At 25.3% G+C, this 15556-nt stretch overlaps 1 protein-coding gene across 2 annotated transcripts in view; it reads right to left on the bottom strand.

The window, feature by feature from the left end:
• Window positions 1–3442, bottom strand: part of LOC135931071 (eukaryotic translation initiation factor 3 subunit M-like) — a 30697-nt gene extending 27255 nt beyond the window's left edge. For both annotated transcript variants that reach the window (XM_065467939.1, XM_065467938.1), the window contains exons 1-4: window positions 3308–3442; window positions 3119–3260; window positions 2937–3075; window positions 2733–2856 (exon numbers count right to left, since the gene is read on the bottom strand). In XM_065467939.1, the coding sequence (XP_065324011.1) occupies window positions 2733–2856; window positions 2937–3075; window positions 3119–3260; window positions 3308–3361 (459 nt within the window). In that variant the 5' untranslated portion in view covers window positions 3362–3442. The remainder of the gene's footprint in view (window positions 1–2732; window positions 2857–2936; window positions 3076–3118; window positions 3261–3307) is intronic.
• Window positions 3443–15556: the final 12114 nt, after the last annotated feature.

Here is a 15556-nt window from a genome sequence, read left to right on the forward strand (position 1 = left end):
TGGAGTGCATTCCTAATTTTGAATTATTTTCCTTACGACATTTAAATTCAAATGAATATCGAAATATGGATAATCAGGGTTTTGAAATGAACCGAAAAACCGGAAAGAACCGTTATAATTTTGTGAACTGTAACCATTATAAAGAAAATATAAAAGAGCAAACTAAGTGTTATAAATATTTTTGAAGAGGTATAAACCAGTTCATAACGGTTTTTAAAAATAATTAATTTTAAAATTATTAACCTAATTTTAAAATGTTATTTTTCTTATGGGGAAATTTAAATTAGTGATTTCTTTTCAAATAAAATTTTTATACAATTAAATTGCCATTATCTTCAAATCAATCAATACGAAGTTTATTGTTTTTACTTTATATATTCAATTTAATAGAGATTAGGCAAATTACTAATTAATTAGATAAGAAATAATCTTCATGGTTAAATTTAAATTAAAAAGATTTTTCTCTAAGATTAATATATATATAGTTTATGATTAATTTTTTTTAAAAATCAAATTTATAAAAACCAGAATAAACCAAAAGGAACCATTATAAATTATAAATCGAACTGATATAACATTTCTTCAAAAAACCAAAATGGAAAAAACTTTTATAAAATTTTAAACTAAAAATTAAAATGAACCATTATACTTAACGATTCGAGACCCTCTGAAATGCTTGTTATTGTTAATTTATTATAGTAATCATATGGCTGTCTAAATAATTCTATATATTTGTAATAACTTTTAAAAATATATAAAAATGTCATTTTTAATTTTAAAAATTGATTATTATTATTTTACATTAAAAATATTATATGTTTCTCACATTGAGATTAGAATTATACAATTATTAGTTTTTTATACATTATGTCAAAAAGTAATGATAAATCAAGTAATTTAATTTTTTTATCAAATAATTAATATTATATCTTAGTATTTTTTAGTTTAGAAAGTTTAACTTTGGACTATAAGTATTTCATTAAATATTGATCAAATTTAGGAAATATAATGTATTAAAAATATTTAAATATTAGATATTTTTAAAAAATATAGATGATTTAAATCAAATTGATTTTTATTGGCTAACCCTAATAAACGGGCATAAAATACACGCCCCCTAAGCGCCCCTTATCAAAGAAGCCCAATTTAAATTATAATAATATAGAATCGTATTTAACTTTCTTCATAAGATGAGTTAGAAAATGTTTTTTTTATTTAAAAAAATGATAAAAGTAAAATTTAGGAAAAAATTTTTTTTACATGACTAAACTACATGCACTAATACGCGCCCCCTATTAAAGAAGCTTAATTCATAAAAAATTATAGCATATCATATTAAGCTCATTAAAATGAATCCAAAAATGTTAATATTAAGTTTATAAATTATTTATAACTTATTTAAGATTTTAAAAAAACAATTAATTTTTTCTTTTTTTGACTAAAACTATGCGCAATATACATTATTTTTAAAAAATGGATACAAAATCATGTATAGCATTTCAAGGAGATTCAGAAAATGGTATTATTCATTTTTTTTTAAAAATTTTAATTAAAAAAAAAATTATGACTAAACTGGGTTCCCATTCTAAATCGCTAAATATTGGGAACATGGCTTATATCTCCTATTTGGATGATATTTCTTCCATTTTAGGGATTTTTTTTAAATTTTCAATTTAAATACAAGTATTTAATCCCCTGGTATCTAATAATATTAATTTCAAATTTACTTTAAAAATTTTCTAGGAGATATAAGCCATGTTCCCAATTTTTAAGGATTTTTGTTTTAGCAATCCTATCCCCTAAACTGTGCCTCCTATCAAAGAAGCTTAATTCATAAAAAATTAAAGCAGGTGTGTTAGTCAAAAAAAATGTGTTTTTTCGAAAGCCCTTTAATCCCCTGGTATCTAATAATATTAATTTCAAATTTACTTTAAAAATTTTCTAGGAGATATAAGCCATGTTCCCAATTTTTAAGGATTTTTGTTTTAGCAATCCTATCCCCTAAACTGTGCCCCCTATCAAAGAAGCTTAATTCATAAAAAATTAAAGCAGGTGTGTTAGTCAAAAAAAATGTGTTTTTTCGAAAGCCCATTAAGTTATAAAAAGTTTTAAAATATAATATTAACATTTTTTCCATTTATTAAGCTATATATATTCTGTGTTCATTTTTTATAAATTAAGCTTCTTTAATAGGGGGCACAGTTTAGTCATGTAAAAAAATATTTTTTTATTAATTTTACTAAGTTACCATTTTTTAAAAAAATCAAAAAAACATTTTCTGACTCATCATATGAAGCTAAATACGATTCATTATTAATATAATTTAAATTGAGCTTCTTTGATAGGGGGTGCATATTTTAGTCATGCCCCTAATAAACAGTAATTTTAACTTTGGAAAATCATTATGGTGGTTTGAATACCTGGAAAGAAGATCATCAGATTATATTCAAAAAGGTGATTATTGGTATGGGCAAGAAAAATTGCAAATGCTCATCTCTGAAAAAATAGTGAGATGTGATTAGGGGAGATTGCTGAAATTGGATATATAAATGACATTTGATAAGAATAAATGAAAATATGGATATTAGAAGAAGTTTATGAACATTTTAAAATAGATGATAGGAGGCTTATTATAAAGAATAAAATAGTAAAATATATAGATACAAAATATCAGAATATATAATAAAAGTATCATTTCTAATAATTTATATATTAATACAATATATTATTACTATTTTTATGTCTGTTTCAACAAAGGTTAGGTAGTTATATGATTTGATGAGTTTTAGCAATGAACAATAAATATCATATTTAATATGTCGTTTCTCATCCATCATCCTAAAAAAGCAGAGCAAGCTATGTAATTAAAATATTGCATTTAGTGGAATATGACCAAAAATTATGCAAGAATACATATTTATTTAAAAAGATTAAACCTTTTAAACAAGACTGTATAATATTTTGTCAAATTTTGATGCTCAACTAAAATTTGGCAAAATCTTTTTATCTGTTCATCCTGATTTTCGTTAGTTTCTTTAAGAAGATAAACTATAGTGGTCAAAAAGTTTTCTAGGTCTATTTTTAAACAAAATTAGTCTATAATCTAAATTGCCCATACCTATTAAATTTATTTTTAGAGTTGCATCGTCAAGTTTGTCTAATAAATTATCTAATCCTTGCAAAGTCATTGTTAATTCTTTATCTTTTAGGGTGTTTAGACTAATATTCAATGAGAAGAAAAATTTATTGATATCTTCGTACTTTCATAATGATTATAAATAAACAGATTATATATATATTAAATTACTATTTCTTCGTTAGAGCATTTGGATTTAAAATAACTATTTTCATAATCAACCATTATAATTAAAAAAATTGAGAACGGATGAGATGAAATGAATATACCTTAATATACCATAAAAGTTAACATTGATATATGCTAATTGTCAAAAACCTATCAGATTTGACACTTTCGGGCATTAAGGATAGAAGGGCAAAGTTTTAACATTATTTAATATCATGTCATAAAAATATAGCTTATGGCTCGAAGAACGCATTTAAAAGTATCATAAAGATTTTTGTGAGAAACATCTACGAAGATTTTAATGACAGAATATCAAAATAAAAGCTATTCTAAAAGTGTATAGCTAGTTGGAGCCCCCCTTAGCAAGAATTTTTAAAAAAATATAACAGGGCTTCATATATTGCGAATTGAAAAGTATTCTATTTCAAATAGGTTATACTATATTCTATAATTGGTAAAAAAATTTAATTCAAATATTTATTTCATGTATATTGATATTTATCACGAAAATTTAATGTTTATTTTATTACATTTTTTAAACCCAAAAAACTGATGGTTATTAGAAAATATGATCAACAACCAAAAAAAATAAAATTTCTAGAGTGTATAAAATGTTAAGATATCCACTAGGCAGAATTTGCTGAATATTAATATTTTTGATACTTCTTGTGCTACAGGAAAAATGAAACTGCAGACCTTGATGACAAGATCATGTCATCGACTTCTAGCTGCTATAGCAGTAGCGTCACAAGAAGAGGGTGCGCAGGGGCTTGAGCCCCCTGAAAAATTTGAATAGCCACCTGAAGCAAAAATTTTTATTTAATGGCTCCTTAATATCCCCTTGAACTAAAAATAAATTTTTTTGATTGTCCCCTGAGCGATTTCTTTTATAATTCTATTAAGTAATATATAGATTTAATTTTATTATTTAAAGATTAATAAGACTATCTAAACTTTTATTAAATGAATACTATTTTAATTATTAGATTTTATTAATATATATAAATTATATTTTCACTATGTTAGCTTTTTAATCAAATTCTTTATTAAAATAGAATATCAATATCACTAACTAAATATATATTTAGCATTAATAGTTGAAGCATAGTTGACTTTTATAATTTAAATTATTATATAACTCCAGGAATCTAGGAAAATAATTCCCCGGAAAAAAAATCCCGGAAAAAAATTCCCGGAAAATAAATCCCCGGAAATTAATTCCCCGGAAAAAAAATCCCCAGAAAATAAATCACCGGATATTAATTCCCCGGAAAAAAATCCCCAGGAAAATAATTCCTAGGAAATAAAATACCCGGAAAATAATTCCCCGGAAAAATATTCCCCAGAAAATAATTCCCAGGTAAATAATTCTCCGGAAAAAAAATCCCCGGAATAAAATTCCCCTGGAAAATAATTCCCCGGAAAAAATTTCCCACTATATATTGAATTGCTAATGCATTGCTAAACTACATTGCTAAAAAGCAATCAATCATAAATCAATCAAAATTTTATTATGTATATTTTATTAATGATAATTTTTTAAACTTTTTTTAAAATATACTTAAATCATTTTTTTATTATAAATGAAGAATACTGATTAAATATCATATAGTATATAATTTTATTTTTATTTAATTATTAGTAAGAAATTTATTTTTCTAGCTTATTAAAACAAAAGTACATTTTATTCAATTTTAAAAATTAACAAATATATATCCGTAAGAGGGCGTTATATGTATTAATATGTATCATTTTAGGAAACCGGAATGATGATTGGATAGAACAATGGAAATTTTCTAAAGTAAATATTGCTGGCGTTATTTATCAAAATCTCTTCATTTTTGTTTTATACGTGTATATTTACGTGCTAAGCATTATCCTAAAAAAAATTTTGATTTGACCGATTGCCGAGTTCAAAACCGACCACTTATTAAATATTCGATTGATCAATTGCTATTAAGATAAATTGAAAAATGTTGATTTTTGTTTTATGTATCTATAATACGTATAAAACATAATTCCAAAAAATATTTTTAAAAATATCGTGATTTGACCCGAAAACCGACAGAATGACCAAATACTGCATTGCTGGCGTTATCCATGGAAAAATCTTCATTTTTGTATTATACGCGTATATATATACGTGCTAAGCATTATCCTAAAAAATATTTTGAAAATAATTTGAAATGACTGATTGCCGAGCTCAAAACCCCACTTACTAAATATTCGATTGATAAAATTTACTAGTAATATGATTTGAAAACTCCATTTTTTGTTTTATATATCTATAATTACGAGTAAAACATATACGAGTCGGTTATCCGCCAAACCACGATATTTTTAAAATATTTTTTAGGATTATGTTTTATATGTATTTATAGATATATAAAACAAAAATGAACAATTTTTAAATTATATTACTAGTAAATTTGAATCTAGGAAAATAATTCCCCGGAAAAAAAATCCCGTGACCCGGATCTGCTCTGCAGTATTTAATTAAATAGAAATGTTTTTTAAAGTCAAATTTCTTCGAGGATTTGAGATTTTAAATAATAAAACTAAAGTTAAATAAATCTAGTTCACCTTTACACACTTTCCTCAACTTTTAGGTATTTATTGAAAAATTATTTTTACACAAATTTTAATCATTATTTTAGAAATATGATAAAAGGCTTTCCAGAGTTTACTAACTCTTAAATAGCGCCCGTTTTTGTTTTTACAAGGATAAGCTATTAAATAATATAATTTTATAAATTTTGTGGCGAAATAGGAAATTAGCAATTCAATCTGATACCCTCTATTTGATAAAAATTAATTTACTGAAGTATTTACCTACTTTAAGAATTTAACTGACTGAATACAAAATCACTATAAAACTTGCAAACTTATATTTTTTACTGCCCAATTTTAATTAAATACTGCCAAAAGTAATGAAAAATGTTGACCACTTTAATCAAAATACATACAGAGGTGATTATCAGCAGTGAGTATTATATTTTTCTAATCTAACAATTATTATTTTGCTTATGAATTTTTTTCAAAAGTTACAGAAAAGAAATAATTATAATTTTATTAAATGATATATAGAATAATAAATTATATTATTCAAAAGAAACAATTCTAGAACGTATATGTTCTCCAATTGAAGAGAGAAAATTGGGCAAGTCCTTTCTCTCTTCTAAATAATCAATGCATACATTTTTTAAAATAGTTTGTTACGTTGCATAAATACGATTTTTTTTGGGAGTGTATGTCCCAATATTCCATTGGCCGATTTTTCCCATATCAACCGCTATTTCCATCCTTATTTTTTCGAGTAGTTCCCATATCTTCGGTTTTTTGTTGCCTACAATATGCTTAAATCGGTTATTCCATCCTTCACATACATTGTTTGTTCGATTTTCCCCAGCAATCGTAATATTGAACACATTCCATGTTTCAGGTGGGAACAATGGCTCTACCTTTGAGAGTTTTTCCCATGTCTCAATTCTCCATTCACATAATTTTTATCAAAATAAAACAATAATTCATTGTTTTCATCCGATACAATGGTTTTTAAATACTCCATACCTCGTTTGACATCGTGTATAGGTAAGAATGCTAATCCATCGATCATAGCTGCAAATAAGATAACATTGGATCATTCCGATATGATGATTCTAACCCCAATTCCTGATTAATACTTTTTTTGAAAATTTATAATCAGATACAATTTTTAAAAATTAAACATAAAAATTTCCATTATGTTATTTTTGTCCGGGATTCAAACTGATATTAGCATACAGAACAGAATAGTGTCATAATATTATTTTAAAGTTATATATATTTTAACAGTGGCGTGTTAGAAATAACCACCCCCTCTGCATGGTAAATATAATGTGGTTTAATTACCTGTTTAATATCTATTCAAGTCTAGATGAAAAGTAGATAAAGGAAATAACCTTTCTCTTTCTCAGTAAAAATTTGCTTTCACATTTTTCTTTTCAATTCTAAATTAACTCTTTCATAATTTTCATATATTTCTACGGGAATTTTTTTCCGGGTAATAATTTTCCAAGGATTTTTTTCCGGGGAATTATTTTCGGTGATTTTTTTCCGGGGAATTATTTTCCGCTTACCAGTAAATTTGATCAATCGAATATTTAGTAAGAAGTCGGTTTTGAGCTCGGCAATCAGTCAAATCAAATTATTTTCAAAATATTTTTTAGGATAATGCCTAGCACGTAAATATACACGTGTAAAACAAAAATTAAGAGATTTTGATTTATAACGCCAGCAATTCAGTATTTAGTCATTGGGTGAGCTACGAGTCGGTTATCCGCCAAATCACGATATTTTAAAAATATTTTTTAGGATTATGTTATATACGTATTTATAGATACATAAAAAAAATCAACATTTTTCAATTTATCTTAATAGCAAATTTGATCAATCGAATATTTAATAAGTGGTCGGTTTTGAACTCGGCAATCGGTCAAATCTAAATATTTTTTAGGATAATGCTTAGCACGTAAATATACACGTATAAAACAAAAATGAAGAGATTTTGATAAATAACGCCAGCAATATTTACTTTAGAAATTTCCATTGTTCTATCCAATCATCATTCCGGTTTCCTAAAATGATACATATTAAAACATATAACACCCTCTTACGGATATATATTTGTTAATTTTTAAAATTGAATAAAATGTACTTTTGTTTTAATAAGCTACTAAAATAAATTTCTTACTAATAATATTAAATAAAAATAAAATTATATACTATATGATATTTAATCAGTATTCTTCATTTATAATAAAAAAATGATTTAAGTATATTTTAAAAAAAGTTTATAAAATTATCATTAATAAAATATACATAATAAAATTTTGATTGATTTATGATTGATTGCTTTTTAGCAATGCAGTTTAGCAATGTGCATTAGCAATTCAATATATAGTGGGGAAATTTTTTCCGGGGAATTATTTTCCAGAGCAATTTTATTCCGGCGATTTTTTTTCCGGAGAATTATTTTGGGGAATTTTTTTTCGGGGATATTTTTTTTCCGGGGAATTATTTTCCTATGGATTTTTTTCCGGGGAATTAATTTCCGGGGATTTATTTCCGGGGATTTATTTTCCGGGGATTTTTTTTCCAGGGAATTAATTTCCGGGGATTTATTTTCAGGGAATTCTTCCAGAGGTGTCGCTAGCCTTTACAATCTCAGGGGGCTAAACTAAATAATTTTTATGGGTGCATAGCCCTCAATATTACCCCGGCCATCGGCAGGATTTTAGATTAATATATTAAACTTTTTTAAAATTTGCTAACTCTAAACAATTATTCTGTATTTCATATTTTGTAATTTTATATTTTGCATACAAAATAAACGGTATGACTAAAAACTGCATTGCTAAATTACACATTGCTAAAAAGCAATTAATCATAATCAATCAAAATTTGATTATATAATATAATTTTTAAAATAATTTTCATAAACATTTTTTTAATGTACATAAATCAATTTTTTATTAGGTAAAAAATTGAGATTAAATATTAAATAATTTATAATTCTATTTTTACGTAATATTGGGAAAAAAATATATTCACTAACTTATTACAACTTAAATTTTATTTTTCAATTGCAAACTTTAACAAATATATATCCATAAGAGGGCGTTAAATGCATAAATATGATAATATATTCTTAGGAAACTTGAATAATTATTGGATAGCGCTTTTTTCATATTTGGGTGTAAATACATGTGAAAAACCTAAAAAAAAATTTAAAAATATAGGTTTCTTTGACATTTAATTAATGAGTAGGTTTAGAATCGAAAAATAGTAGAAAATTTGTAAGGATCATATTGCTGGCGTTATTGATCAAAATCTTTTCATTTTTGTTTATACCTATATATTTAGGTGTTAAACATTATCCTAAAAAATATTTTGAAAATATTATGATTTGACCGAATGCCGAGCTCAAAACCGACCACTTACTAAATATTCGATCGACCAAATTTTGTATTAATATTAATGATCATTTTTGGTTTATTTATCTATAAATACGTGTAAAACCTTATCCCAAAAAATATTTTTAAAATATCCTGATTTGACCGATAACCGATTTGAAACCTAAATACTGCATTGCTGGCGTTATCCATGGAAAATTCTTCATTTTTGGTTTGTACGTGAACAATAACGTGTAAATCATTATCCTAACATATTTTTTAAAAATATTATGACTTGACCGAATGGCGAGCTCAAAACCGACCACTTACTAAATATTCGATCGACCAAATCTGGTAGTAATATTATTTGGAAAATGATCATTTTTGGTTTGTTTATCTATAAATAAGTGTAAAACATTATCCCAAAATATATTTTTAAAATATCGTGATTTGACCGATAACCTATTTGAAACCGAAATACAGCATTACTGGCGTTATCCATGGAAAATTCTTCATTTTTGGTTTATACCTGAACAATAACGTGTTAAGCATTATCCTAAATAATTTTTTGAAAATATTATGATTTGACCGAATGGCGAGCTCAAAACCGACCACCTTCTAAATATTAGATCAAATTTGATAGTAATATTAATTGAAAAGTTCATTTTTAGTTTGACGAAACGTTAAATCTAACCGAAGGCAATAATACGGTCGGATCGGACGAACTCTTAGACAATGAGGAACGCTCCCCTGCCCTGGAGGAACGTGTCTTACCTCCCCCGCAATAACATACTCTTTAATACTTGATAGCCTTTGTCACTAATACATTATATAGCAATCATAAATTGATATAGTACACATATTTTTGTAAATAAAACACCAAAATAGGGGATAATAGTCCGCCAAACCCAATTACTTAATTTTATAAGCGTCGACAAGCCCCTATATATGATCGATAGATCTATTTGCTAAGCATTGTAAAGTCGATAGACTTCCCTTGTCTTATGGTCGGAAACTTATTAAGGATACCCTCCTCGGGTGAGCAGAAATAAAGTTCCATGCATATAAATGCTAACACAAGGTTATAAAATTACTTATTATTAAACTTGAATTAATATCCTTTTTAACTCACCATGTATACCCTTAAAAATTTCCGACCATTTTGTAATAAGCCATGATTTATATCCAGTGTAAACTCCGCCATATTTTAGTTTACCAAATTGCAACCAATTGTATTATTTTGATAATTGTTTATAACAATCATCTTTACTTTAAAATTGTAGATATATAGTTTAAATAAAAACAATTAGAAGGGCCTAGCACAGCCTCAGCTTACTAAATTAAATATGACAGGAAATCAGACATTTTAAAAACAATATGATTTATAATTATATAATAATTTTAAATTTTAACGGCTAATATTTGAAATTATTATTTTTTTACGTATTTTCACTTTTCATTTATTTTAGCTTTAGGAAAATGCCAAAATATAATTTATTAAAAGTTTTTAGAATTTTAAATTTTCATGAAATTGAAAAATAACAAACATTTAGGTAATCTCGACGAAGGTGGAGGGAGGAATAAATTTTTGAAATATTGAAATTATTTTTTTTGGAACATTAAAAATTTATTATAATTAAGATTATTTATTAAGTGGTGGGGTTTGAGCTTGGCATTCGGCCAAATCTTAATATTTTCAAAATATTTTTCAGGATAATGTTTTACACGTATTTATAGATAAATAAACCAAGTGATCATTTTCCAAATAATATTAATACTAAATTTGGTCAATCGAATATTTAGTAGGTGGTCGGTTTTGAGCTCGCCATTCGGTCAAATCATAATATTTTCAAAAAATTATTTAGGATAATGCTTAACACGTTATTGTTCAGGTATAAACCAAAAATGAAGAATTTTCCATGGATAACGCCAGCAGTGCAGTATTTCGGTTTCAAATCGGTTATCGGTCAAATCATGATATTTTAAAAATATATTTTGGGATAATGTTTTATAGGCGCACAAATTGAGCGTTTGCGTTTTGCGGTACTTTTTTTAATAAAAAAAACGTAACCCTTGCTTTGTTTAAATTGAGGCGGCGTTTTTAAATTATTTATAATTTTGTAAATAAATGGAGTTTATTAGTATGGATCAGGAAACGATGTTAGCATTATATTTATTGACAAAACATAAAAGAAGGAGGAAAAACATCTCAAATATGACAATTATTCTCTAAGTTTATTACACTTAATTATCATATATTTCATAAAAGATATTTAATAGCTGGTATGTTCTTTTTACAATTATGTTGCATACATAGTTAAATCAGTATGCAGGGCAATTTAGAATGCTGCCAAAGATATTTACATGCTAAAGCCTTCAAGAAAGGATTGGGGAAGAGTACATTAAATTTATATATTCTAAAATTTAATATATAATTACTTAGATTTCCCAAGAGTTTCTGATCTATTCAGGGTTCCTCAAATGTATTGTTGCCTTGGATGAGAAACATATTTATATAAAATATCCTCCCAATAGTAGATCTCAATTTTTTTTTACAAACATAGATTCACAATAGTTTTGTTGGCCTTAACAGACATAAATAGATAATTTGCTACATAATATAATAATAAGCAATGAAGGAATAGGTGTGCAAACATTTTAGTACTTTATATTTTCTTTATATGTAAAAGATACAATGTCAAATCTGATTACTAGACCATTCTTTATTGGCATAGACAGAGAAAACAATTCATCAACAATTGAATCAAGAATTTTAAGAGATAAATTTAAAATTTTTTTAAATTTTAATCATTTTTTTATATATCATTGTTATAAATAATGAATTGTATCAAATATGTAATTGATTAATGTTATTATTTAGAATATTACCTAATAAATTTATATAATAAAATAGAATTGTGTTTAAATTTTTAAATCTATTCTGATCACCTTGTAATTTAAAATCCCTGAATTTATTTGACAAAAAATTTAATAAAAAACTGAAGTTAATGAGTTATTTATTAATTATATTATAATTTCTATATTATTCAAAGCACTTTCATTTTTATTAGAATTAAGTATTTATATTTTAATAAATCTAATTTTTCAATCTTTATTAATAAATTTGGACACTATTTTAAAAAATAAAAACTTTATAAATATTTATTTTAAATAGTAAAAGATATCTAAAAACAAATTTGGACATTAGAATAAAATTTTATTTAGGAATAAAAATAAATACAATAAAATCATATATATTTATAAATAATATCTATATATACACATAATTTAATCATTAATGCTTAAATATTTCAAGAGCAGTTTGACCATTTTCTATTGATTGTTCTATTGGTTGAATGTAATTATTCATTGTGATGGAATAGAATATTTTCATTACTTCGGATTTAAAAAGGTATTGGTTAGGTATACTAAAACCATCTAGCCCTTCTTCCATTGAAAGTAGAAATAATCTTGATAAAATATAAGTTTTTTAAGACAATTTTAATTTTACATGTTTGGAGATGGCTTCTATTTATAAAATTCAATAATTTTTCATTCAATTTTTGGCTTGGGGATGAAGTAACATTCTTAATACTCTTACTAGTATCAAAATTACTAGTGGTTAGCCTATCAGCAATTGTAGGCTCCATAAATTTTATATACTCTAACCATTTGTATGTTGTCTATCAATTCATATTTAAAAATATATCATATTTCTTACATTTTTGAAGGAATATCCATATTTTATCGAATCAAAATTTTTGTTTTGTAGAAAAAAGTTACAAAAAAAGCAAACCAGATTGCGTTTTTTAAAATTGGCGCAATTGGAAAAAGTAAAAGTGCGCAATTTAAACGAACTCATTTGAAATGCATTAGTTGCGTTTGCAGCGCAGCGTTTGAAACGCTCAATTTGTGCGCACTATTACACGTATTTATAGATAAATAAACCAAAAATGATCATTAATATTAATACCAAATTTGGTCGATCGAATATTTAGTAAGTGGTCGGTTTTGAGCTCGTCATTCGGTCAAATCATAATATTTTCAAAATATTTTTTAGGATAATGTTTAACACCTAAATATACACGTATAAACCAAAAATGAAGAGATTTTGATCAATAACGCCAGCAATATGTTCCTTACAAATTTTATATTATTTTTCGATTCTAAACCTACTCATTAATTAAATGTCAAAGAAACCTATATTTTTTAAAAAAATTTTAGTTTTTTTACATGTATTTACACCCAAATGTAAAAAAAGTGCTATGCAATAATTATTCTGGTTTCCTAAGAATATATTTTCATATTTATGCATTTAACGCCCTCTTATGGATATATATTTGTTAAATTTTGCAATTGAAAAATAAAATTTAAGTTGTAATAAGTTAGTAAATATATTTTTTTCACAATATTACGTTAAAATAGAATTATAAATTATTTGATATTTAATCTCAATTTTTTACATAATAAAAAATTGATTTATGTACATTAAAAAAAATTTTTATGAAATTATTTTTAAAAAGATATTATATAATCAAATTTTGATTGATTATGATTAATTGATTTAGCAATGCATTTTACTAATGCAGTTTAGCAAAGCAGTATTTAGTCATACCCCAAAATTAACTAACATATAAATAATTAAAACAATACAAGATATATCTAAAAATAATATTTTTTAATACAAAATCTATTTATTACAGTGTAAAATAATTTCGATGGTTGATATAAAAAAAAATTAGCGTTTAAAGAATTACAAGTGATAAAAAAGGTTAATCAATTCATACATAGGCCTCAATTGATAATGGTTTTTAAAAACCAAATAAGGCTATATAATTCTTAGCAACTTACATTGACAAAAAATGATGAAACTAATATAACTCTCTGTTACCATTTGAGACAATGTTTTATAGAATGGACTAATAAGAAAAAATTTATAGGCCTTACCAAATTAACAATTCTTGAAGAAGAGAATATAAACGACCAATCCAAATCATAAAACTATATGGTAGTTAGAGCTTTATCTTAGATGACATGATGGAAGCTAGATAAGTAATCGAGAAAATTATTGTGAGATATTAAATTTCTAAAAGATTATCTTTCATTTTTAATGATATATAAACAACTACACAGTTGACCATTATTGCATATCTAAAATATGCAATCATATGCTCTCAACAGCTGTAGTAATAATCCTAAATTACATAGCCACACATAATAGATGCTGGGTAATTTCCAGTCATAGCCATGACACTTACGATGGTAACCCATATCAGAATTTATTATGTTAGAATTGATGAAACAAAAACACTAAAAATCTTTAGAAGAAATTATGCAAATATATTGAGTTATTTACACGACAAGGATAACATATTAGAAATGAAATATTTTGTAACTATAAAACAAGAACCAGAGTGATATCATGAAAGCAATTAAAATTTTATATATTATTATCGCACCATCTCTAGTTGGTATATAAAATCTTAAAATAATAGTAGTTTGTAATAATATCTAAAATATATTCGTATTAAAAATTTAACTCAAAACTGTTTTTCAAGGGAGATGATAGACTTACGCCAAATGGCGTATTAGCAAGAAATAAAAGCTATATTTTTTTCTTATTTATACGCATTTCCCGGAAGAAAAATCGTCTGCGAGAAAATGGATGTTGTTGAATTGATATAAACAATATTCCCTCGTGAATAGTGTTGTTAATCGGCTTAGCCGAGTCGGCTCGAACAGAGCTGACCCAAATTTTGGGTCTTTTATCGACCTCGACCCGAGTCCAAGCCGAAAAAAACGATCTCGACCCAAAATATGGGTTGTTTTTTTCTACTCAGACTTAAAGTTTGGGTCGTTTTTTTCGACTCAGACTTAAAGCTTGGTTGTTTTTTTCGACTCAGACTTGAAGCTTGGTTGTTTTTTTCGACTCAGATTTTTTGTTTATTTTTTTAAAGCCAATGTATAAAAATATATTTTGCAAACATGTTAAATTAAAATTTCAGTGAAGATGTACCATAGGAAAGTGACAATTGTCTTAATCGTCATTTTTGAACATTTTTCAATTTTTTTTAGACAAATACAAATGGGTAGCAAACATGTTAAAATAAAATTTCATTGAAGATGTACCATAGGAAAGTGACAATTGTCATAATCGTCATTTTTGAATTTTTTTATGGCAAATGGGTAAAAATATATTTTGTGAACATGTTAAATTAAAATTTCATTGAAGATGTACCTTAGGAAAGTGACAATTGTCATAATCGTCATTTTTAAACTTTTTTGAATTTTTTTTAGACAAACGGGTAAAATTATATTT

The sequence above is a fragment of the Gordionus sp. m RMFG-2023 genome, chromosome 1 (assembly GCF_954871325.1).
Source record: "Gordionus sp. m RMFG-2023 chromosome 1, tfGorSpeb1-WG-v2, whole genome shotgun sequence".
Classification (NCBI taxonomy): domain Eukaryota; kingdom Metazoa; phylum Nematomorpha; class Gordioida; order Chordodea; family Parachordodidae; genus Gordionus; species Gordionus sp. m RMFG-2023.